The sequence below is a fragment of the Fusarium oxysporum genome, chromosome 8 (genome assembly GCF_000149955.1).
Source record: "Fusarium oxysporum f. sp. lycopersici 4287 chromosome 8, whole genome shotgun sequence".
NCBI classification, from domain to species: Eukaryota; Fungi; Ascomycota; class Sordariomycetes; order Hypocreales; family Nectriaceae; genus Fusarium; species Fusarium oxysporum.
The window spans coordinates 2110421-2136004 of record NC_030993.1 but is presented as its reverse complement, the minus strand read 5'-3'; the positions used below and the strand labels follow the sequence as shown (position 1 = coordinate 2136004).

General features: G+C 50.1%; 10 protein-coding genes across 17 annotated transcripts; 5 read left to right on the top strand and 5 right to left on the bottom strand.

The window, feature by feature from the left end:
* The first annotated feature begins 688 nt into the window (after positions 1–688).
* Positions 689–5994, top strand: FOXG_03322 (uncharacterized protein). 2 transcript variants are annotated; one of them, XM_018381004.1, is made up of 2 exons: positions 689–1628; positions 1752–5994. In XM_018381004.1, the coding sequence occupies exons 1-2, from the start codon at positions 1358–1360 to the stop codon at positions 2060–2062; spliced, it is 582 nt and encodes a 193-aa protein (XP_018237403.1). In that variant the 5' UTR covers positions 689–1357; the 3' UTR covers positions 2063–5994. The 2 variants fall into 2 exon arrangements, with proteins under 2 accessions (XP_018237403.1, XP_018237402.1); XM_018381003.1 differs by having other exon boundaries at positions 689–5994.
* Positions 716–4322, bottom strand: FOXG_03321 (uncharacterized protein). The gene is made up of 3 exons (XM_018381002.1): positions 4168–4322; positions 3517–4106; positions 716–3457 (listed from the first exon to the last, which is right to left on the bottom strand). Exons 1-3 carry the CDS (start codon positions 4217–4219, stop codon positions 3182–3184), a joined length of 918 nt encoding a protein of 305 aa, XP_018237404.1. The 5' UTR covers positions 4220–4322; the 3' UTR covers positions 716–3181.
* On the bottom strand, positions 4380–6812 carry FOXG_03320 (uncharacterized protein). Its single transcript, XM_018381001.1, has 3 exons — positions 6091–6812; positions 5942–6035; positions 4380–5886 (listed from the first exon to the last, which is right to left on the bottom strand). Exons 1-3 carry the CDS (start codon positions 6477–6479, stop codon positions 4618–4620), a joined length of 1752 nt encoding a protein of 583 aa, XP_018237401.1. The 5' UTR covers positions 6480–6812; the 3' UTR covers positions 4380–4617.
* An 87-nt stretch (positions 6813–6899) lies between these two features.
* Positions 6900–8200, top strand: FOXG_03319 (uncharacterized protein). The gene has a single exon (XM_018381000.1). It carries the CDS (start codon positions 7063–7065, stop codon positions 8080–8082), a length of 1020 nt encoding a protein of 339 aa, XP_018237400.1. The 5' UTR covers positions 6900–7062; the 3' UTR covers positions 8083–8200.
* On the bottom strand, positions 6945–10888 carry FOXG_03318 (uncharacterized protein). Its single transcript, XM_018380999.1, has 3 exons — positions 9887–10888; positions 9170–9750; positions 6945–9119 (listed from the first exon to the last, which is right to left on the bottom strand). Exons 1-3 carry the CDS (start codon positions 10438–10440, stop codon positions 8497–8499), a joined length of 1758 nt encoding a protein of 585 aa, XP_018237399.1. The 5' UTR covers positions 10441–10888; the 3' UTR covers positions 6945–8496.
* A 398-nt stretch (positions 10889–11286) lies between these two features.
* FOXG_03317 (uncharacterized protein) lies at positions 11287–15139 on the top strand. Of its 4 annotated transcripts, none has more exons than XM_018380996.1 (5): positions 11287–11860; positions 11954–12188; positions 12412–13197; positions 13563–13742; positions 13794–15139. In XM_018380996.1, exons 2-5 carry the CDS (start codon positions 12185–12187, stop codon positions 14351–14353), a joined length of 1530 nt encoding a protein of 509 aa, XP_018237396.1. In that variant the 5' UTR covers positions 11287–11860; positions 11954–12184; the 3' UTR covers positions 14354–15139. The 4 variants fall into 4 exon arrangements, with proteins under 4 accessions (XP_018237396.1, XP_018237395.1, XP_018237397.1 ...); XM_018380997.1 differs by having other exon boundaries at positions 11571–11779; XM_018380995.1 differs by having other exon boundaries at positions 11287–12188.
* Positions 15140–15805: 666 nt separating this feature from the next.
* On the top strand, positions 15806–21623 carry FOXG_03316 (uncharacterized protein). Of its 4 annotated transcripts, none has more exons than XM_018380994.1 (3): positions 15842–16131; positions 16408–17373; positions 17441–21623. In XM_018380994.1, the coding sequence occupies exon 3, from the start codon at positions 17614–17616 to the stop codon at positions 20971–20973; it is 3360 nt and encodes a 1119-aa protein (XP_018237394.1). In that variant the 5' UTR covers positions 15842–16131; positions 16408–17373; positions 17441–17613; the 3' UTR covers positions 20974–21623. The 4 variants fall into 4 exon arrangements, with proteins under 4 accessions (XP_018237391.1, XP_018237394.1, XP_018237393.1 ...); XM_018380993.1 differs by having other exon boundaries at positions 16408–18305; positions 18357–21623; XM_018380991.1 differs by having other exon boundaries at positions 15806–16131; positions 16408–21623.
* A 160-nt stretch (positions 21624–21783) lies between these two features.
* FOXG_18532 (uncharacterized protein) lies at positions 21784–21897 on the bottom strand (the record flags this gene model as incomplete). Its single annotated transcript, XM_018398651.1, has 1 exon — positions 21784–21897. The coding sequence occupies one exon, from the start codon at positions 21895–21897 to the stop codon at positions 21784–21786; it is 114 nt and encodes a 37-aa protein (XP_018237390.1).
* Positions 21898–22126: 229 nt separating this feature from the next.
* FOXG_03315 (uncharacterized protein) lies at positions 22127–23754 on the bottom strand (the record flags this gene model as incomplete). Its single annotated transcript, XM_018380990.1, has 3 exons — positions 22127–23326; positions 23392–23582; positions 23634–23754. 3 exons carry the CDS (start codon positions 23752–23754, stop codon positions 22127–22129), a joined length of 1512 nt encoding a protein of 503 aa, XP_018237389.1.
* Positions 23755–24730: 976 nt separating this feature from the next.
* Positions 24731–25153, top strand: FOXG_18531 (uncharacterized protein; the record flags this gene model as incomplete). Its single annotated transcript, XM_018398650.1, has 2 exons — positions 24731–24770; positions 24873–25153. 2 exons carry the CDS (start codon positions 24731–24733, stop codon positions 24935–24937), a joined length of 105 nt encoding a protein of 34 aa, XP_018237388.1. The 3' UTR covers positions 24938–25153.
* Positions 25154–25584: the final 431 nt, after the last annotated feature.

Genomic DNA, 25584 nt, shown 5'->3' with positions numbered 1-25584 from the left:
ATGTTGGCGCCAACGTTTCTTCTCTCCATCGAATGGGTGGTTCATCGAGCCTTGACACACGTCTGTGGCGTTAGGAAAAGGGCGTTTTCTCGGAGTTGTAAGGGAGAAAAGACAAGGGAACAGTGAATATGATGAATTGACTTTTGAATCTTGTATGATCAACTCAATGATCAATCGGTGCTTCTTTTCTTTTTAGTTTCCGATATACTACGAGTCTATAGCAGAGTTGATTCAACCTTGTTGCTTCGGAATCGTTCGCCATCCGGTGTCATTTTCTTCAATAGTCTCGGTCTGTCCCGTAGTCTTGAGTGATTGCATGATGGCTTCCAAGATTCAAGGTCAGTACTTTAGAGGTACCTTTGAGTCTTGACAGCCACACGCCGCAAGAGGGACCGCTATCCCCCATATCGATTAGACCAATCACCATTTCTAGTAACGCAGATACCAAGCAGTACTTTGCGTGCCCAAAGACGCCCAACTCGCGTGGCTCCAGCAGGGTCCAGGGAAGAGCGGGCTCGCTGCAGTCTCTCAGGGGCAAGGTCTTGAAAAGGAAACACTTGTGTGGTACTCGAACCTCGAAGTACCCCCAAAGTAGCTTTATTAGGTTAGCTGCCAGCCACGACATTCTCCACTTACATCAGGAAGGTCGTACTGTACCTCCTACGGCTCTCTCCTCCAGCCTAAGACCCGGTCTTGCACCAATTCTTCTCCTCTGAACACATACTCCTCCCTCTCTCCTCTCCATTCAATTTCTCCTCTCTTCTATCCTACAACATCTACAGCCTCATAATATCTCTACATCAACTACTCATCGCCTCAATTGCTCCCCACGTCTGGGATCATCGTCCTTGTTACCAAAAGCGTCACGCCACGCCGCGTGTTGGATCCCTGCAACTTGCAGTCAACCACAAGCCACCAGACCCTTGCTCCAATTTTCCACCTCTACCTTACCTTACCTTACCTTACCTTACGCTACGCTACAGCACTGTGCTGTGCTGGATGCGTCTGTACCTTGCCTCGTTATTCTGCGGTACCTCTTCATCCTGGTCAGGTCAAAGCCGTTTACTAGAACTCTCCTTTCTCTTCGCCCTGTTCTTGCGGGGAGTTTGAGACTCAGCTTCGTCATCTAAACCCGCTTGCTGGATCCCAGTCATCAATTACAGCTTCATTGAGAGTTTTGATTGCCATTTCAATTCTCTTTTTGAGCTCCTTGGCCCTCGCTTCGCCTATCCTTCTTTTGCTGAATACCCCTTTCCGAATTCGGGCCCTCGCCATCGAATCGACCTGCCTTCTTCCATTCTCCGTCCGATCCGCCTCGTATCGTATCGTGCACGAATCACCGATTTATTTTTCCATTATGTCGTCTCTTTTTGGCAAGAGCGGCGGAGGTTCGCGATTCCAGCTGCCCGCTCTCAACCTCAACTTTGGTAGTATCACAGATGGCACCAATATCCCACCGCCTCCGGAATCACCTGTTCAGAAGGTCCCAACTCCTCCACAGACACCGCCACCCGCCAAAGACGTCAAGGACGAATCCAAGAAGGAACCAGGACAGGATACATACAGCAGTGTCACCGAGGACGTCAACAAGAACACACCTCAGCCAAGCATTACTGCTTCTTCTAATGGTAATCTCGCTGGAACCAAACGCTACGCCGACGAGGATGCTCCTTTGAGCCCAGCTGCTTCAAGCCGCCAAGGCAGCATCCGTCGCCTATTCAGTAGAACCATGTTGAATAACACTTATGCAGAGGGCCAGATATCATCGAACGGAAGTGTCCCAGCCGCCGGCGCCGGCGGCCTTGCCCGGCCGAGCAGCCAGGGCGGTGCAAGCTACCTCGACGAGCGCAAGTCTAGGAGAACCAGCGGCTGGTTCAGACGCATGAGGACCGGAGAGACGATCCCCAACAAACGAGCCAGTACCATGTTTATGGAGGAAGGTCCTCGTGCACCGACACCCAAGAAGCAATCCGGCCCCCCGCCTCCCATGATACCCGAATTGACCGATCTCGAAAAGGACAACGGAAGCTTGGGTTCTGATCTTTTCAAGAACATCAAGTAGATCGACGTTTCATGCGACACCTAAAGCCAAATGCGCCTGCCGTGCTCGACTCGCCAATAATGGCTGGACAGCCACCCATTTTTCCTTTTCAACTATTTACATATTCAAAGACCGGAAATTGAGACAAGACAACACATTACACCTATTTTTTATTATTATCGATCGAGCCAGAAGTAGCAGCAGCAGCATAACATGTGTCGGTCCAACCACTTTTGAAAACGCGTCTCTTTTATCGTATCCGTTTTCTGCGCAGCGAGAAGGATGTTTTCAGCCCATGTCTTGGGGGAAAGGGTGTCTGCAGTGGAGCAGGGGAAAATGGGGGGAGAAGGAATCAAGAGCAGTGCAGTATGGTGAAGGCAGCTCATCAAGATACCCAACTCGTTTCGCGAGCTCACTTATCCGGTGTGCGAATTATGGATTTGTTTTCTTCTTGTTTGGCATTGCTTTAGTTTTCTATGCTATGCGCTATGATACTACAATGCAGTGTATCATGGTCATCTTACGGGTTTCATGTCACTATTTGTCATTTATTACTTGTCACCATCACCTGAACGGCCCCTGCTACTACTATGCGGAGAATCATCTCAGATTATTATTTCTTTGTGAGAGTTACAACGCTATTTTTTTCAAAAATTTCTTGGGAGGTGACAGGAAGGAGCACGCTGCGGATGCCCTTTTGGATTTTACACATCTATTTATAAAGAGGAATTTGTACAGATAGGTGATTCTGTTTTGAGAGAAAACTAGGAGAGTTTTTGGAGACAACATGCCAAGATATTGGTCAAAGCTCCGTTACTAGAGGGAAGTCTCCCTCTTGTTATTGGATATGAGGCTAATGAAGAATTGAACCCAGATCCTTAATATTCACGGTCCTTGATCTGATCCATGCGCAGGGAAGGCTGACTAGAGATCTGTGATGGTTCCGCCTGTGGCTTGCTTGTGCCGTAATCTGAAGCACAGATCAGGACGTACAAGTGCATCGGTGAACGTCACTGTATCTATAAATATTCTGCTGCGTATCTGAGGCTGTGCAGAGTTTTTTATGAGGTATCCAATTCATGCCCGTCCAACAATGTGACGGCAGTCTGGGAGATGAGGACTTCGGTGATACATCGTCACTCATACATTCAAGCCCTCTTTCTTTAGCTTCGCATACAGAGCGTCCTTAGAAGCTTCATACCCAGGTACCATAATGCCTTCACCTGTCGGAACTGGTGCATTGAAGAGTGGCACAACTCTCGTTTCCCCCTTAGTCACTTCGAGGATGGTGCCATTGCCATGCTCTGGGTTGACGACAAGTTGCCACATGCCTCGAGCCACTTCTAGAGGGTCTATCAGAACTGTATCCTCGTCTAGCATGACTGCTTTGGTTGGGTCTTCATGCCACAGAGGAGTCTAGTGGTAGCCATGCATTAGCAGTCATCCAAAGGCTCATAAAGACTTGGTGAGTTTACCTCTACAGCACCGGGAGCAATACAGCCGACTCGAATACCAAGTTCATCACGCAAACCCCCCAATGCTCTCACAAACCCATGCAAGCCATGCTTACTCGCAAAGTACAAGGGTGTTGCTATGCCAGCTAAGTAGCCTGCCATACTGCCAACATGTACAATGCATCCCTTCTGCTTCGTCTTTGTCCAATGCCCGATAGCCAGTTGACTGAGCCGAATGGGAGATACCAAGTTCACATCCAAGACTGCATAGTGTCCAGGTTCCGCATTGGCATCATCTCGAGACACACTATCCTCGTTACTCTCAGTTCTGGGTGGCTCCCAGAAGGAGGACCATTGAGGCTCGAACAAACCGGCTCCTGGAACAACAATATCGACAGTTGTGAACTTCTCCAAGGCCTTCTTCCAAGCGGCCGTCAACTGTGGCCAAGATGCAACGTTGGTTTCTTGAAACAAGACCCCAGCTTTGCCGTCAACGCCAGGGAACGGATATTGCTTCAGGAGTTGTTGAGCTTCGGGCCGTAAATTGAGATCGGCAACGAGGACCGAACATCCATTGTCTAGGAGTATACGGACAAAGCACAAGTTGATACCTGTGCTTCATGGTCAGTCAATATAATTCCTTGCATGTCTATGTATTTGGCATGTGTATACCTGAGCCACCGCCAGTGACAAGCGCAGATTTCCCCTGCACAGACGTTGTCATATTCCTTTTGATTAGAAGTGTTTCACTTTAAGGTTGTTAAATGGTTGGTGATCCGATCGCCAGCGAGGGCCCAATGACGCAAGTTGTATCTTTCAGGGCTGTATGATCCCTACTCCAACTGTTATATGAATCAGCGTTGCAGTCGCTCACTCGAATGTTTTGAATAAGAGAGTTGATGTTAGAGAGAAGAGTGAACTGAAGTGCAGTTTCTGCGGGGTAGTCTTATTATCGTATGAAAGACACTAGGGACACGCATGGGCTGACGAATGAATCTACTCCGTACTTCATATGGGTTTCATGCAAAGTCTAATCTTTGTGTATCTGTATATGGATATTCTGACCCCTATTACTAGCAGCAATATGTTGTCTCACCTCCTCTCTGAAGCATTCATGTCAAATCAAACACCAGCCTTCTCCTCATCCCCAGATCCTTGCACCTGCATCGTCTCTGAATCCGAATCCTCCGGTTTGCCCTCCCGACAAGCCCATCCATCCACTAATCGCAACGTCTCACGGCTCCACACGCGGTTCATGAGCGATAATCGGACGGGAACTAAAGCGATGATGATCAGAGGGAATGCAGGGGCCGCAACTGTCAGAGTCACCCCAAAAACAATGCCTGTTATGATGATCTGGGCGATTGTGTACATGTGAATACCGAACCAGCTAACATTATCAGGGAGGGCAGGGAGATCAGATGGCGGTGTGAGTAGGTTTACAACTCTTTCAAGAATAGGGTTGACAGATAGAGACTGGTAACCCATGAAGAGGAACAGGCCAGCGAGCACTGATGTCTGTGTGAGACCCAGAAGCTTTTGTAGCGGGGGAGACACAAAGATAAGAATGAGAGAAGCTTGAATGAAGTGAGAATATCTCTGCTCATATGTCCTTGCGACTGGTCGAGGCGAATCTGGCTGCTCCCCTTCTTCCGCAGGAGGACTCTCAATGACATAATGCATCAACGATTCTGAGTGAAGCGGTGCTTGAGGTAACAGGCCGTTTGCCGGAGGAATACCAAGAATACCACAAAGGATGGTAGTGGTTCCCAAGAGAGCAACATCCCAAGCATATCCGCCTGGCTTCTTGGTCCCGTATCGTTCTACGGTGCAGATGATGCTGCTGATTTCGTGGTCAAAGTAGAACAAGACCGTGACGATGGCGCCCGGAATCATGGACAAGAAGACCCATTCGATAGGTATCTCCCAGAAGCGAACAAAGAAAGTCGTTCTGTCTGGGTTTGTGGGTCGAAAGCTGGTTTGGACTTCGAGCCGTATATGATCTAATGATGCCAGTTCCCCGATATATGGGATTCCGATCCATATAATAATGGAAATAGCAGCAGCATATTCTGTAAGTCCAAGTCGAACGTACCGATGGAACATAGGCTTCCACGAGTTTGCGGTGGACAGCAGAATGGCCAGGAGACATGTTCCCACCGCTCCAAGAACAGCATATAGAAAGGCAGCGAGGGAGACTCGAGTGTGGGTTCGCTTCAGCTCCATTGCCGCCTTGTGGAAGTAGATAACACTGTTGAGAAGTGAGAAGATGTCGGCGCTGAAATGGGTGACATATTGCATGGTCCAGTCATGCGCGTTGAAGATGGCAAGTAGATAGTGCATCCAACCAGCATGGATGAGGGACCATGCCATGACTGGCAGAAATTCGACCTGGGAGGTGTTAGCTGATGGCCACCAGTATACATGCACTGTATTTTCGACTTACATGAAAGTGTGTATCGCATAGTTCGTAGATGTTCTCGGCCAGCACCGAGAATGGGCCTGTGACACCCAGAATCGTAAGAGGTTGACCCGAGAAACTAGGAGCTCTTGTCAGTATGTCTCGATGTAGAAGGGTATTCACATGCTACTAACAGAGAGAAAATGAGGCCGCAAAGCCCAGTGCTGAACACAACCTCGATGGTCCCCCACGACTTGCCGGTCAACGTGTATAGATCACTGGCGAAAGTGATACCGGGAAGAAGGTTTGTGAAGAAGATATAGACTGCACTTGCAACCACCTGTTGATTGAAGACCTGCCAATCTGATAAGTATCGACTCTTGAGATTGATAACATCTTCCTTCAGCAGTCGAAAGGGTCGAAGTTTTCCACCTCTTGCAAAGTATCTGGATGCTCGCCCTCCTCCATTTGTAGGAGCCGAGGCATCATCCTCAGCTGGGGTTTGTGTGATGGTATTTCCAGAGCCGAACGTTGGCGTCCGCTCAACATTGATAGTGTCTTGGATAGGCTCTGGCCCAGCCATTGTTCACGTCGGTCCTGATACAAGTGACAAGACAGAATTTGTCGTTTCTGCGAAGGATTTGAAGCACATGTTGGAAATTCGCCTGGTCCCGGGGGCTTTGAGTCAACTTATTATTCTCTCAGTCTCGCTATCGCTTCGGTTCAGTGAAAAAGCTCAAGCCCAGTCTTGGCTTTTTCTTGGCTTTGGCGATTTTCCTTGGCTTTCTACAACCTTTTGCCCTTGACGGTGCCGTAAAGGGCGAGGCGGCACTTGGTTGTGTCTCTCCATGCTTTGTCCTAACCCGCGTGGGCAATTCTCCAATATCAATTGGTTCAAACAGGTTCTCGACGATGGTGAGAGCTGCGCATGACGTAATTCTTCTTATCGCCAGCTCTTATCGACACGTGCGGAGGGGCGAGGCTGAACATGGTGGGGCACTAAGACGAGGCTGATAATCAGATTTACATCATGCCCTCTTTTTCAGGGTCCTCTTCATCCTATCACATCTCAATGCTCCACGATACCCAACTCAAAAGGCAACGGCGCTTCTTCAATTCCCTTTTGCATACGACATACAACCGCAAAATCATACTGAATCGACACAATGGCACAGTTTGTCCCTCGGCAAAGTTTTGTCGTACCGAACTCGATACCGAAAACGTACTATATTGGCCATCATGCCAAGGGCTTCAGCGAGATGACAAAAATGAAGAGCCATATCTCTCTTGCTCTCGAATGCCGCGACGCTCGAATCCCTTTCACATCACACAATCCCAATCTAGATCGCATCATAGGCGGTAACGAACGAATCATCATCTACACAAAATGCGATTACGCAACAGACACACCAAATCTCCAGAACACACTGCGCAAGATTTACGGTGATAATATCATCTTCTGGGACAAGCACAGACCCTCTACGACAGATAGGTTACTCAAAATGATCAAGAGAGCTGCTGTAGCGCAAGATTCAATACTCGGTTTGCGGGCCATAGTTGTCGGAGTGCCCAATGTCGGCAAGAGTTCAGTGCTCAACGCTCTACGGTTCCAAGGCATACGGAGGAAATCCCCCAAGGTAGCCAAGACTGGAGGTCAAGCAGGCGTGACGCGCAAAATGGGCACAAATGTGCGCATCCTCGACCCAGAGTGGAAGAGTGAGGGCGTAGGCCTAAATGGTGCATTTCTGTTGGACACCCCCGGCGTCTTCCCGCCCTACGTTCGTGACGGCGAGGCTATGCTCAAATTTGCGCTCGTCCAGGGCATAAAGGACGGGTTAATACCAACCGAGATACTGGTAGACTACCTCCTCTACCGGATGAACCTCTTCAAGCCGACCTTGTATAAGAGATACTGCGAACCCACCAACGATGTTCATGAGTTCCTTACCGCCGTTGCTTTGAAAGACGGCCTAATAAAGCTAAAAGGCGTTCCTGATTTGCAATCGGCTGCTACCAGAATCCTACATTTATGGCGACATGGGAAAATGGGCAAGTTTGTGCTGGACGATGTATCTGACGAGGGGTCAGAGAAGCATCAGCAGTCCATAGACAACCCTCCTCTAAGTCTAAATCAAGCAAAGAAACAGAAGAAACAGGCAATTGCACAAGAGAAGGCAGGCGCCTAGCATGCTCAGGAATTCATTTCCGTACCATACGTTGTATACTAGAGCATATTCCATGTACACTATTTAAGCGTATTCTGCCATCTCGTGCCAAACTTGATTCGAGTTGTCCTCCTCCCCGCCTTTACCATGTCTCTCAATATTGTGCAAAGACGCCAATGACCGAACCCTCGGGCCGTACTAGGGTATATGTAGAAAGGTAGCCGGAACACCAGCTTCGCCTCGTGAAGTGGTTCCATTGAAAGAATAACATCGACCACAGAGTATAGACAAGCTCATACAGCTTTGCCTGTTGCATCTTCTGCGGATGCTGGTGACGCCCCTGAATGCACCTAACCGGAAACGCCTTAAATAAGAAATCGAGCGCAGGTCCCTTTTGTCTCATTATGATGGACCTACTGAAACAAAATGCTGCCGTCAGGTATACTGATTCTGCCACTTGACCATATCTCGTGTCAGGACATCCATCATCTCTATACAGTTCAGATCCTTGAAATCTTTGCCCTCAGAAGAGCCTGCTGTATCCTCATTCTCTACAGAATGGGAATCTGAGGACTTTTGCGGTGATGCTTCTCCGTTGCTTGCGTTTCCGTTCGTGCCTGGGATTGCTTCCGCTGCAAGGTCCACTTGGGTCCTTGAAATAAAATCCATTATGGCACCGACACGCCGCTTCATATCCACCATATTCAACTTGTGGTGTAAGGCGGGCTTTGACTTGCCATGTCGATGTTCACTTGTGGGCTTCGTGTGTGTAGGGGTGGGTTCTTCGCCGTTCTTTTGAATGTCCCGTGACATGGATCGTGCTGGGGATTCGCCATCCGCATCGCGATCCCTGGTGTATTGGTTTCTGCCTTTGCCCTTCTTATGTGTAGCTCTGCCGCCGCGCTTGGCGGTGCTTGAGACGGTCTGGTTGCTCGCAGGGGGTGTGTCGGGAAGGGGCGGCGCAAGTGCAGGGGTTTCCATAATAACTGGTACCTCGATGCTTTTGGTAGCTGGAGGGTTAGCAACGGCGGGAGGTGTTTCCTCTGAAGGGTCAGAATCTATACAATGATCAGTACCATGCTTGATCAGAATGTACGGTCCAACTTACCCTCTCCTCGTCGCCTTTCTGCGCGGCCTTTCCTTTTATCTGCAGCTTCCTGTCGCTGGCGCTCTTTATCTCCCTTCTCCGTCTTGGTTCGCTGGTTCTTGCTGTTACGAGCTTTCTTGGCTCCATTTCGAGTGTTAACCTCCTCATCTGATTCATTATAACTTTGAACCTCGACCGGCTCAGTGGGAGGCGAAGGTGACATCGAATTAGTTCTCTGTCGCTTTACACTTAACGGGTTCCTTAGTGATGCCAGTTTTTCATCCCGTGGCCGAGCATTGACGGCGATTGATTCTTCACTATCGCTTCGTCCCCGTTTCGCTCGTCGGGTCATGATTTCTTGTCCATCTTGAGGGACATCTTCTTTACTTGCTTCAATGGCGCGCAGGAGTTGCTCGTCTTCATAAGCTCGGTCGCGGCTATTCATTGTGGATCGACGTTTTGAGGTTTGTGAGGCGGAAGTTGGGCGCGAGTTCTTGCTCGTGCCAGTCTTGGGTGAACGATTGCCTTCCTTAGCAATTGAGGCGGCTCGAGAGGTTGCGCGCGACGGCCTGTTATGGGGGACATACTTGGACCATTTTTGGCTGAAAACAAACTTGTCAGTACTCAGGTTCGTAGGAGGGCCGCACAACAGGCATTGTCCAGGAATTCAAGCAGCCAGGAATTTCAAACATGAAATCCGTCTTGCCAGCCAAAAAGCATGCTGGGAAATCGACTTACCCGTTGCTTGCAGTATATATTTTATGGAGATCTTTGCGACATTGCTCGCAAAAATATTCCTCGGGTGAGCTCTCAGCGCTGAAGATTCCGACACAGGCGCCATGCTGCCAGACCTTACAAATGTCGCATTGAACGAAGAAGCCGGTAACGTCTTCAGTAAATTCTATGGCATTAAAGAAATCTAGGTCGGCACCTTCCACGGGTGGGCGGCCCGGGTATTCTTCTGCATCACAGATACATCGCACGGCTTCGTCCTCCTCTTCTTGGAGGTCGTCACTGCCATTCGCCATTTCAAAATTATCGGGTTTCGAAGTCTTCTCGTTTTCGTCTTCGTGGTTGCGCTTTCGCCTTCGACCGAGGAGGGTATCGTCAAGATCTTCAAACGGCTCCGAGGACAAAGAGGCACTGGGTGTGGACTTGTTGGAAGAGGGTTTGGCGACTGATCTCGTATTCCGCTCAACTCGACCAGACGTGCTTGAGGATACAGATGACTGTTGGGATTGTGAATTGGTGGCGCGGGCTCTTGATGACCGTCGCGGCGAGGGTGGTGCCATTGAGGGAGCCGGGTCACCGATCTGAGGTGACAGAGGAGAAAATGGAAGAAAGAGGACGAGGGAGAGGGTGTCGGAACCAACAACGGCGCGTGGAATAAAATAGAGTAGATATGTTCTTCCCAGCGCCGATCGAGAAGTTGAGAGGAAAGGAAATCGCGAGAATTGGTGGTGCTGAGCAAGGAATAAGGATTGTTGAAGCTGGGTAGTGACCAGCGATGAGTGCGGCTACTGAAAGAAGAATGTCGAGTAAGGGCGAGGGTATCGAAGGACGGATTGGCAAGCAAGCATATCGAGACCGAGTAAAAACGCCGTGGTCATGGCACGGAGAGATGCCGTAACAATGAGTATGAGAGAGAGGCGAGTGGGTGGAAGCTTTCTTCGGAACGAAGAGGAGGAGGAAGAGGATAACCAGAAGAAGCGCGGGCACGGGCATGGGCATGGGCATGGGATGGGTGTGGGAAAGTGGGCAGGAAGGTGGGCGCGGGTCTCACTTTGCTTGGGATACTTCCCAAAGCAAAAGCCGATGGAACCACTACAAACCCACCTGCAGGACATAAAGTTATAGCGCTCACTGTGCAGACTGAGCTCACTAACAAGTTCCGAATACAGGGGTCTTTTGGGGTTCACGAAAGTCTCTTACTGGCGCAGCCAAGCTACCTTAGTCAGGCAAAATTAGTGCCCACTCACAGCTGAGGCACAGCGCATCACAGTGATCAGATGGCTATTGGCCGGCCCCGGTATGAGACTCTGAGAGCGGTTTGTTTCCGCATCATTTAGAGACTGTTTCCATATTAATTGCCCTACCATGCATGCCCTGCATTTCCTGACGAGTGACATCAGGAAAATATTGAATTCCATGTTGTTCGAGTGAGCCGCAAAACAGTTGTTTCACAATGCTCCAGTCCAGTATAGACTACTCAGGATGGGTTTACACATAAAAGTAAATGTACAGTTGAAGCTCAAAATCGTAAACACCAGTCTATAGTCGTCCTTTTTTTCTTGTGGCTGCTGTCAGTAGGAATTGGAGAAGACGGGAAGGCGGGACAGTCATGGTCAATAGTATTGGAGGCGCCAGTCTGATTACCTAACCTGCCATCTCCCAATGGGCCCTGCCTACCTTAGCACCTCCACAGATTAGTAGTTGGTGATTCAATCACACTCAAATACAGCAACCTTGAGGGCGTTATCGGACTTCGCATTGTGTTATTCTGGCTACTCGCTTTGATAATTCTTGCCTCATAAATTTTGTCTCCTTTTGTGCCTACTGTGGCGTCTGCGCTCATATAAAAGCGTCCTTCGTGTCCGCGAACACCCCCTCCATCACCCCGTCCATGACTGGGTAAGCGAGCCCCGGCCTTGAGCGACCAAGAGCGAGCGAGTCTGGCAGTCATTCGTATACCTACTACAGGAATCGATACAAGTACGAAACGAGCCGAGCTGGTGCAGGCTGGTACTCGTGCCAGTGCCAAACACTCAGTCGTGATATCGACGATATGTTCTGACCCGCACACAGAACGTTTTAGAGCCCGACCGAACCAAGTTTACCCCTCTGAGCTTCGAAGAGATAAGCCAGTCTTTTGCAGATCACGGTTTTGGTTTTCTTTACGACTTGTATAACTAGTATTGCAGTATTGAATTTGTTTGCTGCCAACGAATTGTACAAGCTCCGACCCCTCGTTTGGCAGCACTTGCCCTTCGACTGTCGTGTCTGTCGTCGTTTAGAACAGAGCCTATACAATGTTCGATGGGTACGCTTTCCATTTGCTTTGCATTTGGCCCGTCGGTTGCCAATCTAGCCGGTGTTGATCCTGCAACTGCTTTCAACTGCCATCAAGGCTGAGCAGCTTCTGACGGTGCCAACAAATCTTCCAATACCATCTGCCGCCATGTCGAACTTCCCTATAATTGTGGCGATTCTCCTCATTGTTCTGGTGATCTACGTGCTAACGAGAAATGTTCGTTCACGCGCAGGTCATAATCTCAATATGTCGCCAGATACTGTATCGTCGCTGTTCCCAGACCGACCGATTCGGCCGTTACCGAAACGTCGACTGCGCGAGAAGCTCTCACCGAGGACCGTAGATACAATAGCGTATCCTCCTTCAACTCACGAAACTACGCCTCTCTTTTATTACCCACCATACAACTTCAGGGAAGACACGAGCCCGCCAAGAGCATGTTCTACAAGCCCATCTCAACAAACTCGTCGAGCGGAGGAGGGGTGCAACTATACCCCTCGACGAAATGGGCTGGGGCTGCCAGATGGCGACGATGAAGAGCCGGCTTTGCGAAGCACTCTTGTTACTAGATCACCCCCGGAGATCTTGACTCGTGGTACTCAGCGATCCTCGAAGCCAGATATCCCTAATCCGCAACCGCCGCTTTCCGCAACGTCCTCGGTGGATGGTTATGATGTATTTGAGAACACGAACAACAAGAAGAAGCGCAAAATTCCCTCTGCAGGGGAGCTTTCTGTTAATGGTACTCAGGGCTTGAATAATGAGATTGCCATTTCAGCTGGTGCGGGACGTTCTCCTACCGATGAATCACACAACGACCGGGCGCACTCCCATTCAGTCTCACATCCAACGACGGGTACTTTTTCATCCAACAATCAGGGAATATCAGGACCTGGACGGGGCAGGCTTGGTCGCTCAAGGAACGGCAGAAGCCCGCTGCGAGCATTGCCTGATGGCAACAGTAATGCGTGGGTTGGGCGAGGCTCAAAAGCCACGGCATCTCAGTGGGCTCCGGGCGGTACGTCAATCATTCTTCTACTTTTTTCATGCTCTGTTGCTGTGTTTCCAAACTCCTACATATGGATTTATCACCAGCGTATGCATTCAACCGAGCTTCTGAATATATTATGCCGGTACGCCTTTCGTTGCGGAGAGGTTGTTCAGCCATGGGGTTTTCCTGCTCTGCCCTCCATAGCTTTCGGCTACCAGCATAAAACGGAACGGAGACTTGCACACCATTTTCAATATCTCTTCCGGTGACAATTTGCACTGCCGCTTGGCTGATGGGATTTTCTCCCCCGCAGTCCTACGTTGATCTCTGTTTCTTCCACAACTGGGCGCATTTTACTTATAACGGACTTCCAGCTGCTAACGCAAACTCAGAGCAAGAGGGCAGTGGTATAATATCAAATGCTATCGCAAACGCCGAGAAACTTCGACCTCAGGGACAGGAGAACGTGAGTCTGCTTCAGCAACACTCTACTGCAACAAAATCGACTCCAGCATCGACCCAGTTTACTTTCACCTGTGATTCCCAAGTTCCTGGCACGATTCAGTGGCCCGGTGAGTACGTATTGCATAGTCGAGACCCTGATTTGCTGACATAGCCGTCAGGTCACGCGAGCAAGCACAGCATGTCGACTCAGGCTGGCCCTGGCTCCTTACCACCTGGCAGTGTTGCTCCTCACGATGGGTCTTCCGTGGCAGCTAGTCGAGGCTCCGGAAGTTCTCGTCGAGACAGCAAACGACGTCTAGACAGGTCACTCGAAAGGGCTGCGCGGCGTCGTCGTCAAGAGGCGCGACGGGATTCCACCAAAACAGCTGATGAGTGGATTTGCGAATTCTGCGAATACGAGATGATATTTGGAGTACCACCCAGAGCATTGATCCGACAGTATGAGATGAAAGACCGCCGACGCCGACAGGAAGAAGCTGATCGCAAACGACTTCTCGAAAAGGCCAAGGAGAAAAGTCGGAAGGGCAGAAAGGGCGGCAAGAAACCTGCGTCTCGGGGAGAGAATGCTGCCGCTCAGAACCCGCCTCAGGAGCCAAGCACATCTGTGGACATGAACCACAACCATTCAAATCAGTCAGGAGAGGGCGAGAACCATTTTCCGAATTCCCCAAGAGATCGCACTGGGCCAGACATACCGACTGAGGTCCAGTCATCATAGTTTGCAAGCATGATTCAGTGGAAGGGGCTGCTCCCAGCAATCGCGGTACTCCCTATTTTAGCCTTGATGATCGAGGTACGTCGTCGACCAACAAAGCTATGAAAGGGGATGTATACCTCGAAGATATCAGTGAACCAAGACACTCTGCGGTGTCCGGTATCCGAAAATGAGGTACTCTTGCTCTTGAAGATGAAGAAAGGGACAGAGCCCTGCCTACGACGGATTTCTTGCTTGTTGCTATTGGGGGAAGTGTGGATAACAAGAGACTGAGCCACTCGGTGGGGAGGCGGCTCAGTAACGACACGAAAGTGACATTTGGTTTAAGGATAGGGGATAGGAATAGGTAGAATGTTGTAGCTTGGGCCACCACAAACAGCATTTGGGTTCAATCAGCCAGACCAAAGTCACATTGTATGATAACAGGGCTATACTAACTTGTTCAACATTTTTTAACCACACATTGCTTTTCTGTCTCAACTTACGAATATGCACAGACAACTGCTGCAAAATTGCATGAAAGCGACTTGGCTACGATTGAAACGTCCTAGTCAAGCTATGACGTCAGAAAGCTGTTCAGTTCAGCTGGAGATTTGAGGTGGGCTCTGATCTAGGATATGCGGAGATACGGGGCTTCAGCATACATGGTGAAGAATCGAGGAAATCAAGAGTGGTTGAATTGTGTTGGCAGTAGTATACTGTAAAGAATGCTCTATAAAACTGATTGAATTCATGCGCCCTGAGCAGTGTATTTTCTTCTATAACTAGATGATTTACGGTCTCGTCTCGTTGTTCTCCAGCTAGGTGCTACCATTTGTCTCCCAGGTCCATCCGAATCCCGATACAGAACAATACCACTACCACGAAGATCAGTCCCTCACTGGGCCAGGGTCAGTCTTTGAATGAGCCGCGTGCCTCAGGTCGAGCAACCTAAGAACCAAGCAAGATTAGTCCCCAGATTGTTTATGTTTATTCCGCCGAGCAATCTTGTAGATCTCGGCAGGTGGAAACTGGAGGCCTGCCGAGACGGGACCTGATAAGGCACTGATCTACAATTTGAATTACTGATCTCTGGATCTGTGCAGCAGACGGGGGGTCTCTTTGTGATGGCACTACTGAAAACCGGAAAGTTGAGGTTTATTACATGTATGTGTATGTGTACTGTGTTGGACCAGTCTGTACAACGACAACCACGTGTTGGTCGACGTGGACTACCAGGGAGTAACAGGAGGAGGTTTGTATGACATAAATGGTTATCACTTCAAGCAAAGTCATCACAATTATCTTATTGGACCCTTGAGTTTCCATCTCCATTAGATGCAATGCGCCCTGGAAGATGGAACTACCGGAATAAAAAATTACATCCCAGAAGCTAAGTACAGGTAGAGGGCTAGCGTGGGTGGGGTCTGCTAATTGAGGCTAGTGTTAGTGGCTTGATACCTGTCGTCATCAGGTCTCTAACGAGCATGGACATGGAACCTCCCTCCCTCGTCTCCGTCCAGTCCTTGGAGTCTTCCTCAAACTACTTTTTTAGCTGCCCTAATTTCCGTCTCAACCCATCCCATTTAATCCTGACGTATACAAGACACAGCATTTCTTACTACGACTACCTTGACTCACATCTCAGCGTCATTATTTACTAACCTCCGAAAATCCGTGACCTTGATCTTGATGCAAGCCGTCTGTTGAGCTGAGCTGGCCTTGCGCCGCTTTCGATCTAGTCAAGCTTAAACCAGCCCATCATGTTTGGAGGTTCAAGGAGGCATCGTCCTCCCACTCAGGTGAGCCGTCTTCGTCCTCTGTGTAGTTCACTATTGCGACTCCCATAAACCCGCTTTTGGCTTTTGGCATTTGGCCCGCTATGGAACCCGCCCTGGTAGGCAAAAGCCATTAACTTAAGCTCACCTATCGAGACTTGCCGCATTTGTCTTTGTCTTTGATTATTGTCTTTGGCTTTTATCCCTTGATGCGACCCTCTCCCTCTCGATCCGACTCTCTTTTCCTTTCCATCGCTTTCGCAATTACACGTCGTTGCTAACATGGCGCTCTCATCTCAGCCGTTGACCCGGGAGACTGCCAATCCCAACGCTGCGACAGCCGCCGCCTCGGCCTTTCTAAGGCGTGAATCGACGCCATCTCTGTCATCAGCTGCTGCGGCTGCAGCTCTAAAGGCACGACCTACAACCCCCACCAATGTATCGCAGGTTCAATCGAAACGAGTTGCGCGGAGGAGCGCTTCCGTCTCGTCTACAGGAAGTCGGGACAGGAGGAGTCGGGAACTACATCGATCGCCGAGCGCGAGTTCTATGACAGAACGGACCTTTCGATCACCCTCGCCTTCACCAGCACGGCTCGCTGCCCCGCAAGCCCAGGATGTTCCTCCAGTGCCCAAGATTCCCCAGCATGAGCACAACAAGACCAACCCGAAGAGCTCGACCCACAAACGAGCAACAAGCTTGCAAACGCAACATTTCCAAACCGCAAGCCAAAAGATGAAAAACGGCCAAGCTCAAGGCTCATGGTTTGGGGCAGCTGCAGGGAACGATTTGTCTAACGTGCGTCGCGCCCCTGTGGCTGATAAACGGGCATCTGCAGATTTACGGCCAAGCAGCCCGAACTCTATCAATTTCTCGTATCCTCGCTCTATGACAGAGCCGCCAAGCCCATTAAGCAATGCCATGGTGTACGATCCCCATTCGAGACGGATGGTTCCTCAGGCACAGCTTTTGATGATAGATCAGACTGTCCGTGATGCATCAGAGAAACCTGTTCGCAAGCAAAAGCATGCCGGACCCAGGACTGGCACTCACTTGTCCAAGGGAACCGTCGGGAGACTCAAGGGCACTGCAGTCGAGCCAGCCTCACCACCACCAAAGGCAGTCGCAAGCCCACAAAGCCCTTCAGATACTTATGGTGCGATAACACAACAGCCTGGGCACCTCAAGCAGTCCAATCACCCAGAAGCTGACCCTGAATCTGAGCTCGAATCAGATCCTGAGTCTGAGCCAGAAACCACGCGTGAGGTGAAGCCTGACCCCAACTCCAACTCCAGCCTGTCAACTGGACAAACATTAATTCAGCAAGAACAAGAGCCAGGTGTCGAGACACCGAGACATCCGAATCAGGCTATTGTAAGCCCACCAGCAGTAACAAAATCCGAAGCATCGGTTAGAAAGCGTCCTTCTGTAGTGCATGAAGACCCCGAACTAGAGGAGGAGGAACAACGAGAGGCTGCCCAGCCGGCGCCTACCGACGAACACCCAATGGATGGAGTAAATGCCATCCCTGTGAAATCAACCTCGCCACCTCAACAGTCACCGGAAGCTACACCAATCCCAGGTCCCAGTGAGACTGTGCGCCGAAGCCGAGTGCATTCTGAAAGTCCTGCTCGCAGCCCTGCCCGTACAACCCATTTTGCTCCCAAGACCGATCAGCTACTCGTTAGGCATGAGCCACCTCCAAGGTCGTTGTCGCCACGAAAGTCCGCACTTAAGTACTCAAGTCCTCGGGATGCATCTCCCTCAGAAGATGGCTCAGATGCGTCTGCTGCCTGGTCAGGTATGGCTGGGCGTGAGGAGACAGAACTCTCGCGGAAGAAGAGCGTCAGGGTGAGCTTTGATGATGGAAACACTGCTGTTATCGGGGAGTCTATTCCATCTCCAGATACAGACTCACAAATTGCCAGCCCACAGTCAAGGATGTCTTGGCATAGCATCATTGGGCGAAACAAAAGAGACTCAGTAACTCTGGACGAGGACGAGACCATGACCCCTCGTCCTGCTCTCCCCTCTTTTGGGAGTATTCGCGAGAAGAAGGTCAGGGAGCCTGAGGAGCGACCTTTGGTTCGACCTATGGAGAGATCAGCTTCACCTCCAGCTACAGATTCGTTGCCTTCAGAATCGAATCACAAAGCTCCTGCCCAAGATTTGGCGCAGTCAAGTGATCTGGCTATTGGGTCGGTCTTGGCACAGGAACAGGCCTCCCGCAACGAAGCTAATACTTCCAGATACCGGGAACCACTACCCCCCGTGGTCACTTCTGTTGATGGCCAAGGGTATATAAGCAATAGTGACCTGAGCTCTGATGATGAATCCGAATCAGGCGTTGTATCTAAATCCCAAGCTTCTGCCGAGCCTGTGTCCGAGACCCAAACAACTATTAGCAACCCAGGCAGCCCCTCTGAGAGTAGTTCGGCGAAGTCTAGTCCAAGCGACAACATACCAACCATTTCGATAATACAACCTAGTCCCCGAATCCCCGATGAGAACCAGGCAGAGTCGCCGCAAGACTTCTTCGATGTTCCCGGGGGCTTCCCAGCCGGCCCGACTAATGCTTCAAGTGAGAAGGCTATTTCCGAAGACACCAAGGTATCCTCGTCAGAGCCTCGCCCAAGTCAATCACCCAAAGGAGCTGATCAGCCCGCACCAATTGCGACTCGTCGGTCCTTCGATTCCACTAGTGCAGTGTCTTCAAACTCTCAGATGCATGACATTCAGGAAGAGTCGGAAGAGTCGGAAGGGAGCAGCATTTACAGTGACGCCTATGAGGATCTCTCTGACATGGAAGGCGATGGTTTCTTGTCCCTTGACGCTATAGTCGACGGCCCCGTCGAATCAGCATTCTCTCAGAAGGTGTTTGAGAAGGCCATTGCAAAATCCAAGGAAACCGATGTGTCTCAGCAGTCCACGCATACTAAGACTCCCTCTCAGAAACCTCTTCAAACGCCCAGTGACTGGGAAACAGCAAAGGCTTATTGGAGAAGTTTGAGCCCCAAGGACAGACGCCAGCTCGAGAAGGAGGCCATGGAGGAGTCTGACGAGGAAGACATTCCAGCAGAAGCAGCCCGACGCTCGAAACCCAAGACAAAGGCCCAAGCGAAGCAAAAGCAGAAACTTGTTGAAGAGCCTGTGCAAGAGCCTTTGGAGACTTCGGAAGATGCACCTGTCTCAGAAAAGCTTCGCAATCCAACTAGAGTCTACCAAATCCAACCAGGTACTAGTTGGCCTCGTGATGATGTTACAGAGAAAGCAAAGCAGACTGGAGGTGCCAAACTGCGAAAATCTATGCGGGCTAGTGAGGCTACAACAGTCAGTCATCCCGAGCCAGTTCAAACCGGAGGCATGCGCAAATCTATGAGATCCGGCGCTGCTCCTTCAAGCCCTCAGAACTTACATGATGGGCATTTACGCAAGTCCCTTCGTCAAGAGCCTGAGACTACTACTGGTGTTGCGATGCGCAAGTCGCTTAGGACCAATGGTTCGGCGACTAATGGGCACAATACTGCTCCTATTCAGAGAAATGGTGGTCGGCCAACTTCTTATCAACCAGTGACCACGTCGGAAGCGGTCAAGTCGCAGCGTCGAGCGCATTCTGAAGACAGGGGCCCTGCCATGCGATCTACTGCGAAGCCAACCCTTACACGCCGAGGATCTGACTCAAGCGAAAGCAGCTTCCGACGTGCAAAGGCTGGCGGCGGAGAAGGCTTCGGCTTCCGTAAGACAATGAGAGGAAGTACACGGGAACCGGCGGCAGCAGCACCTCCAACAGAAAGCGCGAGGGGCAGCAGCCGATTCAGCCTTCGGTCTCTGTCACCTACCGGATCAGCCTTTCGCCGCAATTCCAATACTAGCTCTCCTCCTCCAGTTATGATAGGCGGCCGTATGCGTCAGTCACTACGTACTGAGTCCAGTGATGCAGGTTCCTCTCGCATGCGGGTTTCTGGATTTGGCCGCTCCTCCAAGGGGAAGAAATCCAAGAGCGGTAGCCGCTTCGATGATTCCAGTGATGAGGATGAGGGCCGCCCAGCCTTCAGAAGTCGTTTTGTCGACTCAAGTGACGAGGATACCCCTTCACCACTCCCCAGGCAGAAGCGTGTACCTAAAACAATGCGCAGTTCTGCTTCAAACAATGCTGCCGCCGCCGCTATGGGGGTCCCGCCTGCTCGCGCAGGTGTCCAAGACTCTCCTGACCTTCCTGACAGCGATGACGAGGAAGAGCAACCTCGAGAGAATCTTGCTTCCAATGGGACGGCTATCACAGTTCCTCGGGCAACATTGAATCGAAGCGGTTCGGGACGAGACGCGATTGCGCCGCAGGCTAACAGCGTCGAGATAGCAGGTGGACGACCAGGTCATAAACGACGTGGCAGCTTCATGTCGTCCATTTTGCGTCGCAAGAAGGATCCTGCTGACAAGATCTCTCGAAGCACCAGTGAAAGCGCATCGCGTCGGGACACGCACCTGGAACGAGGCCCTGAACGACTCGCTTTTATTCGAAGTAATAGTGAGAGCCAGGCACATAGCTCACGTCTACACAAACGCGGAGCAAACTGGCCTCTCCAGGACCATCAGAACACTCACGAAGAGGAGGATCAGTTCGACGACGGCTCTCAAAATACATACGTCGTTGACGAAGAGAAGCGCCCCTCCACCGCTGGCGGTCTGGGTCCTTCTCCGTCCTCCCCAACAACAAAGACGGGCTTCCTCAAGCGTCGCAGTACTTCCCACAGCCAAATTGGTGCTGCCAACCACAGTGTCTCAGCCTCAATCGACGGCTCAGAGGTCGGCACGCCCAAGAAGAAGAAGTTTGGGACACTGCGCAGGATGTTCAAGCTTGATGATTAGTGACGTCTCTTGCTGGCTTTCTCGGCTTGCCCTTTTCTTCGTACCATGAATCATGCTTTACTATATTACACATCAAACTTATTCCTCCTCTTTTGAGAAACTCAACACACTCGCTCAAGCATCGCTTTCTTCACAAAGGGAATTCTCATTCCGTCCCTCTTTATAACGCGTCATCGATTTTTGGTATAAGTAACGGATTGGACGGCTTACCCTGAGGGACTGGTCAAGTCGGTTGGACAAAACATACGGTGCAAACCCCGGATTACAAAAAGATTAAGAGTAATATCTATTAGCTATTTTTTCCTAAGTCCTCCAGTTTGATGGCTGTAGTATTAGATACCAGTATTATCAACATCAGCGTTAAGAGTTGGAATATTTCCTTCACGCACAAGGTCACGCAATTCCCAAAATATATTTGCCTACCTTAGAACTTACTTTATCAATCGCGAACGCCGCACCGGAACTTGGCGTATTTCATGTAATATGTCTGGTATGTAGCAAAAGCGTAGGATATGTTGTGAAGAATAATTAGGCTTTTACTTAAAGATGGATAATGAAAGAGGATGGTTTCTGATTATTAGAAGGACAGATATTAATGTCTTAAGACAATTCCCACTGTAGTGTTTTATATAATGCTTTCTTTCCCTCGATTAAGTATGCAAAATAAAAAATCTGGCAGCTCCAGGGTAATGACATACACTCAGAACGCCGCTTATATCAAGTTCTAAGCAGCATCTGCAATGCCTTGCTTTTAGTTATCTAACTGGTATCAACTGAATTCCCGTTCATTTCCTTCGTGAGATAGACCTTTTAGCCCGTCTTCAGCTTTGCCGTCAACGCCCCGCCCCCTGATTCGATTATGGTGTGAAGAACCATACGCGCGGCTTTCAAACTTTCACTTCTGAGCCAGTAGTCCTTTATCATATAGCAAGAAATTGGGAAATATATCAAATGACCATGCGGGCCGCAAATGTTTTGATGCACCCACCCGACCCTCCGTGACCATGCACCTGGAGTCATACGGAGAAAGAAGCATTTTGCTTAATATGTGAGCTAGGCCCTTGTTTATAAATGGTGTACATAGCCGTGGTGAGACCTTACCACGACACAGAATAACGGTGACATAATGGTTTTTAGGGGTACAAAGAATATTTTAGTTTCTGGATCGCGACCTATCACCGCTTCGTGCCTTTTCTCGTTCAAGTAGTAGTGTTAGCTGGCTTTTTGTGCGTCCTAGAGGTACACTAGCTGTTGTAGTAGGAGGAGTTGGGGTGAAACGAGCATCGAGGATAGAGGGTTGTGGTGGTACAACGGGGATGGTGTGATGTTCAAGCCGTGAATGATCGATAGTACTCAAGTCCGACGTGGATCCAAACCCAGATTGATCGAGAATCGTGCCAGTCACCGCAACGTTGGATGTCGACGAGGTGGCTTCCGTAAAGAGTCCAGGTGCTCGAATGTTGTTGTGCGGTTTTGGCTGATCATATCCGCCATGGGAATGGGATCGTGCCATAGGGGGGGTTTCCAGACTCCTTCCACTCTCAAGCGATCCCACTCCGATAGTCGACCTTGAAGAAGCTCCAGACCCTCTTCGTGGTCCGTGGTTCGCAAGGTTTATGAGAGAGCGAGCTTGGGGGAGCACACCTTTCTCTCGATGAATGCTTCGAGGTCGATCTTTAGGGGGTGATGGCCAAGTTTCTTCTTCTATCACGTCCTTGACGACTTCGTTTCTGTATGTAACTGGCCGAACAGGAACTGCTGGTTGCTTTCCTCGTGCCTTCTCGCTCATCGGATATGGGTGACCTTCCCTGGTCATTCCATTCATGTCCTTAGAGGCTGGTTGGTCGTATTCCACATTTGTGCGAGCAATGTTAAGTACGGGCCGCAGCGTGCCATTCCTTGGTCCGCTCGATTTTCCAGCCCCGGCTTCTCGAATAACCGGTCCCGCGCTTGATGATGATTTGCTTAGCTGAGTGGTTTTTTTACTCGTGACGGGAGACGAGGGGGTTAGCTTCTGAGGGGGTGTAATGGCCATTTTCTTCTTCGGCGGATCCGTTACATACACGGGCGCCTCAGACACTGTCGCAGCTGTGCTCCCTGAAGAGGGGATCTCGTCCTCATCAGCGGATTCATGGGGTGATACAAAACGAGCCGTTGGCCGAGGCCCCGATGATGATGGCCCTCGGGCTTTTTTCAAGATTGGGTGGGCGGGTGGCGGCTTTGAGGCACTTGAAGATAATGTTCTTAACGCTGAGTCGGTGGATCTTGAAGGGCGGGACCCTTGGGTTTGTGTCAGTGGTGGGGTCGCCTGAGATTCAGCGGCTTCTAGAATCTGTCTGATCAGGGGTGGTATCTAGGTAGGTTGTGTTAGTTGTCGATGGATGTCATTGTGAGAAGATCAGCCTCAATGGCACATACATCGGGTCCTTCCCATCGATTTGGCGGTCCCTTGAGGGGGACAAAGGTTGGTCCAACCGAGATCTCCTCGTAAAGTTTTGCCAGGGCACTACCCTTGAGAAACCTGCGATCACTTCCCCAAACATGCCACCAAAAGTTTTCAAGTCGGCAAGCAGTCGGATCCTTGAGCTTCTTATATGTGGTTGTATACACTAGGAAAGCATTAGTAGTATTCAATGGCAAAGGGAAGATTAGAAATTTACCATGCCAGTACTCCCAAACCTTGTCAGGGGGAACCAAAGGAAAATCAGCAACCTCTTTATATATGTTTTTGGAATTGATGACTATGCCCTTTGGCAGTATCATAGGCATATTCGAATCCATATTTGAGGATTTTGAAGTCTTCAGCAGCCTCCGCAACGATAGGATATGCGCTTGGTGTGATAAACGCGCGGCTGCTAATGCCACCCAGTGATTCTTCGACGTAAAAGTGCTTATCGACGACTAGCAATGTGAAGCATGGTCGCTAAATTGAATAATAAGTGAGGGTTAACGGGCCTGTGGTGGAATCGACAGAGGTTAAATGATTGCAGGCACACACAGTGTCACTCAATAAACAGCGATGGCCAATTTCCAATTTAGGTGCCGTAAACCATTGACACAGTCGTTAGAAGTTTTGAAAGCAAGGCAAAGGATTATTCGCTGGTAAATGGCATCTGGATCGCTGAAGTTGTTGTTCCAACGGTCCTGCGATCGGACAACACCAAAGCTGGGCTGGGAGGTGCAGCAGCTGACGGTTGTTAAGGGCACACAGACGCTGCAGGTTATACAAGACTTTTTGTCTCTGCTCTTATTTTGTTCTTCTCGCGTGGATCAATGATTGTTGATCTCCCTCCGAAAGAAACAACGTTGCAAAGAGAACCTCAAACCTCGAGATGGCTTGTGACTCGTAAGCTCGTGGCGCAAAAATTGGCTTCTCGTGTGCAAAAAAGCGGCGAAAGTAACAAACTGTGGACCTTGTGCTGGTGAAGCGAGACAACTTTGGTGAGTGAAACTCCGTGATGCAGTAGAAAGCTTAGCTCAGCGTGAGCTTGAGCTTTAGCTTTAGTTGTGAACTAAATCGAGGGCCGTTCAGGTGCCGTGTAAGTGTAACAGTGTGTTCGGGGCTGTTTCGTTACATCTGCAGGTTGAAGCCTCTTTTAGGAACGAATAAAGTCTGCGCGTCACGGGGTTAGGGGCACGAAAAGAAGAATGGACAGTTGAAGATATAGAAAATTCAGGGTCCAGAGGTAAAAAAGTCTGTACCTGCTAGTGAACCGGAGAAAAAGACGGTGGAGAGCCGGCGGAGGGACTGATGACAATGGCTGAAGATATCGAGCACTTTGAGCTGGATTTCATGGGTACGTTTCGGACTACTGAATTCCGTTGGGTCGGTATACATGAAAACTTCAATAGTGGCGGCGAAGTCGGAGGCGGCAGCTGATGCTGGTTCAAGGTGAAAGAGTACCTCTTTGTACAAGTCAAGTGGTCGGAAGACTCCCACGTCTTCATAACCCGGTGCCGATAAGCTTCGGAGCTGATGCCGTGCCGGCTCAGCACTTTTCAAAAAGACACGGAGTTGCAAGAATAGATAACAAGATCGGTGTGTCACCAAAAGCTTGTGCAAGGCAGTGGTTCCTATAGTTTGCTTGTGACGACGGGAGGGAGAGCGGTTGAAAAGGAGTCCCGTCCGCTTGGTCGGCCAAGATGGCGGCGAAAGACGGTGGAGAGACAGACGAACAAGGTCAGGTACCTTCCGGAGAGGCCGCTACTTCGCTGACCGGTCCAGGCCACAATGATCCAATTTTGATGAGTGAGTACCCTGACAGCGGAATGAAACAGAGCCTCTGCGTCGACAGAGCCAGGGCGCCAGGGGGCCGGGCTCTAGCGACTTATCACCCAGCACGTTTATCTCTTTGGTGGAGGTGAGGTGAGGGATGCTTGTCACCTCATCTGAGGAGCTGTCGAAGCCGGTACGTACTGCGTCGTAGTCTATCGTGCTTGAGTAGTAGGTAAGGTAGCTCAGTGGAGGTGGACCCTCCACAGACAATAGTGGACTTGAGGTGCTATCGGGTGCTGGAGCTGTAAGTGAGAAGCCAAAAGCAAGCACGCAAGCCACGACTGTCAGGGAGGAAGACAGTGCAGGTGCTGGGAGAAGAGATGTAAGGAATTGTA

Excerpts from the sequence above, each read along its gene's own strand:
- FOXG_03318 (XM_018380999.1), bottom strand. The coding sequence starts at position 10,440 with ATGGCACCACCCTCGCCGCGACGGTCATCAAGAGCCCGCGCCACCAAT. Across the intron at positions 9,751-9,886 it reads ATATATACTGCAAGCAACGG|CCAAAAATGGTCCAAGTATG; the intron begins GTAAGTCGATTT and ends GTTTGTTTTCAG. Across the intron at positions 9,120-9,169 it reads AGAAAGGCGACGAGGAGAGG|ATTCTGACCCTTCAGAGGAA; the intron begins GTAAGTTGGACC and ends ATCATTGTATAG.
- FOXG_03321 (XM_018381002.1), bottom strand. The coding sequence starts at position 4,219 with ATGACAACGTCTGTGCAGGGGAAATCTGCGCTTGTCACTGGCGGTGGC. Across the intron at positions 4,107-4,167 it reads TGTCACTGGCGGTGGCTCAG|GTATCAACTTGTGCTTTGTC; the intron begins GTATACACATGC and ends CATGAAGCACAG. Across the intron at positions 3,458-3,516 it reads TTGCTCCCGGTGCTGTAGAG|ACTCCTCTGTGGCATGAAGA; the intron begins GTAAACTCACCA and ends GGCTACCACTAG.
- FOXG_03319 (XM_018381000.1), top strand. The coding sequence starts at position 7,063 with ATGGCACAGTTTGTCCCTCGGCAAAGTTTTGTCGTACCGAACTCGATA.
- FOXG_03316 (XM_018380991.1), top strand. The coding sequence starts at position 16,093 with ATGTTTGGAGGTTCAAGGAGGCATCGTCCTCCCACTCAG. Across the intron at positions 16,132-16,407 it reads GGCATCGTCCTCCCACTCAG|CCGTTGACCCGGGAGACTGC; the intron begins GTGAGCCGTCTT and ends CTCTCATCTCAG.
- FOXG_03322 (XM_018381003.1), top strand. The coding sequence starts at position 1,358 with ATGTCGTCTCTTTTTGGCAAGAGCGGCGGAGGTTCGCGATTCCAGCTG.
- FOXG_03317 (XM_018380996.1), top strand. Across the intron at positions 13,198-13,562 it reads ATCTCAGTGGGCTCCGGGCG|AGCAAGAGGGCAGTGGTATA; the intron begins GTACGTCAATCA and ends ACGCAAACTCAG. Across the intron at positions 13,743-13,793 it reads TGGCACGATTCAGTGGCCCG|GTCACGCGAGCAAGCACAGC; the intron begins GTGAGTACGTAT and ends CATAGCCGTCAG.
- FOXG_03320 (XM_018381001.1), bottom strand. The coding sequence starts at position 6,479 with ATGGCTGGGCCAGAGCCTATCCAAGACACTATCAATGTTGAGCGGACG. Across the intron at positions 6,036-6,090 it reads TGCGGCCTCATTTTCTCTCT|TTTCTCGGGTCAACCTCTTA; the intron begins GTTAGTAGCATG and ends AAGAGCTCCTAG. Across the intron at positions 5,887-5,941 it reads TATGCGATACACACTTTCAT|GTCGAATTTCTGCCAGTCAT; the intron begins GTAAGTCGAAAA and ends AACACCTCCCAG.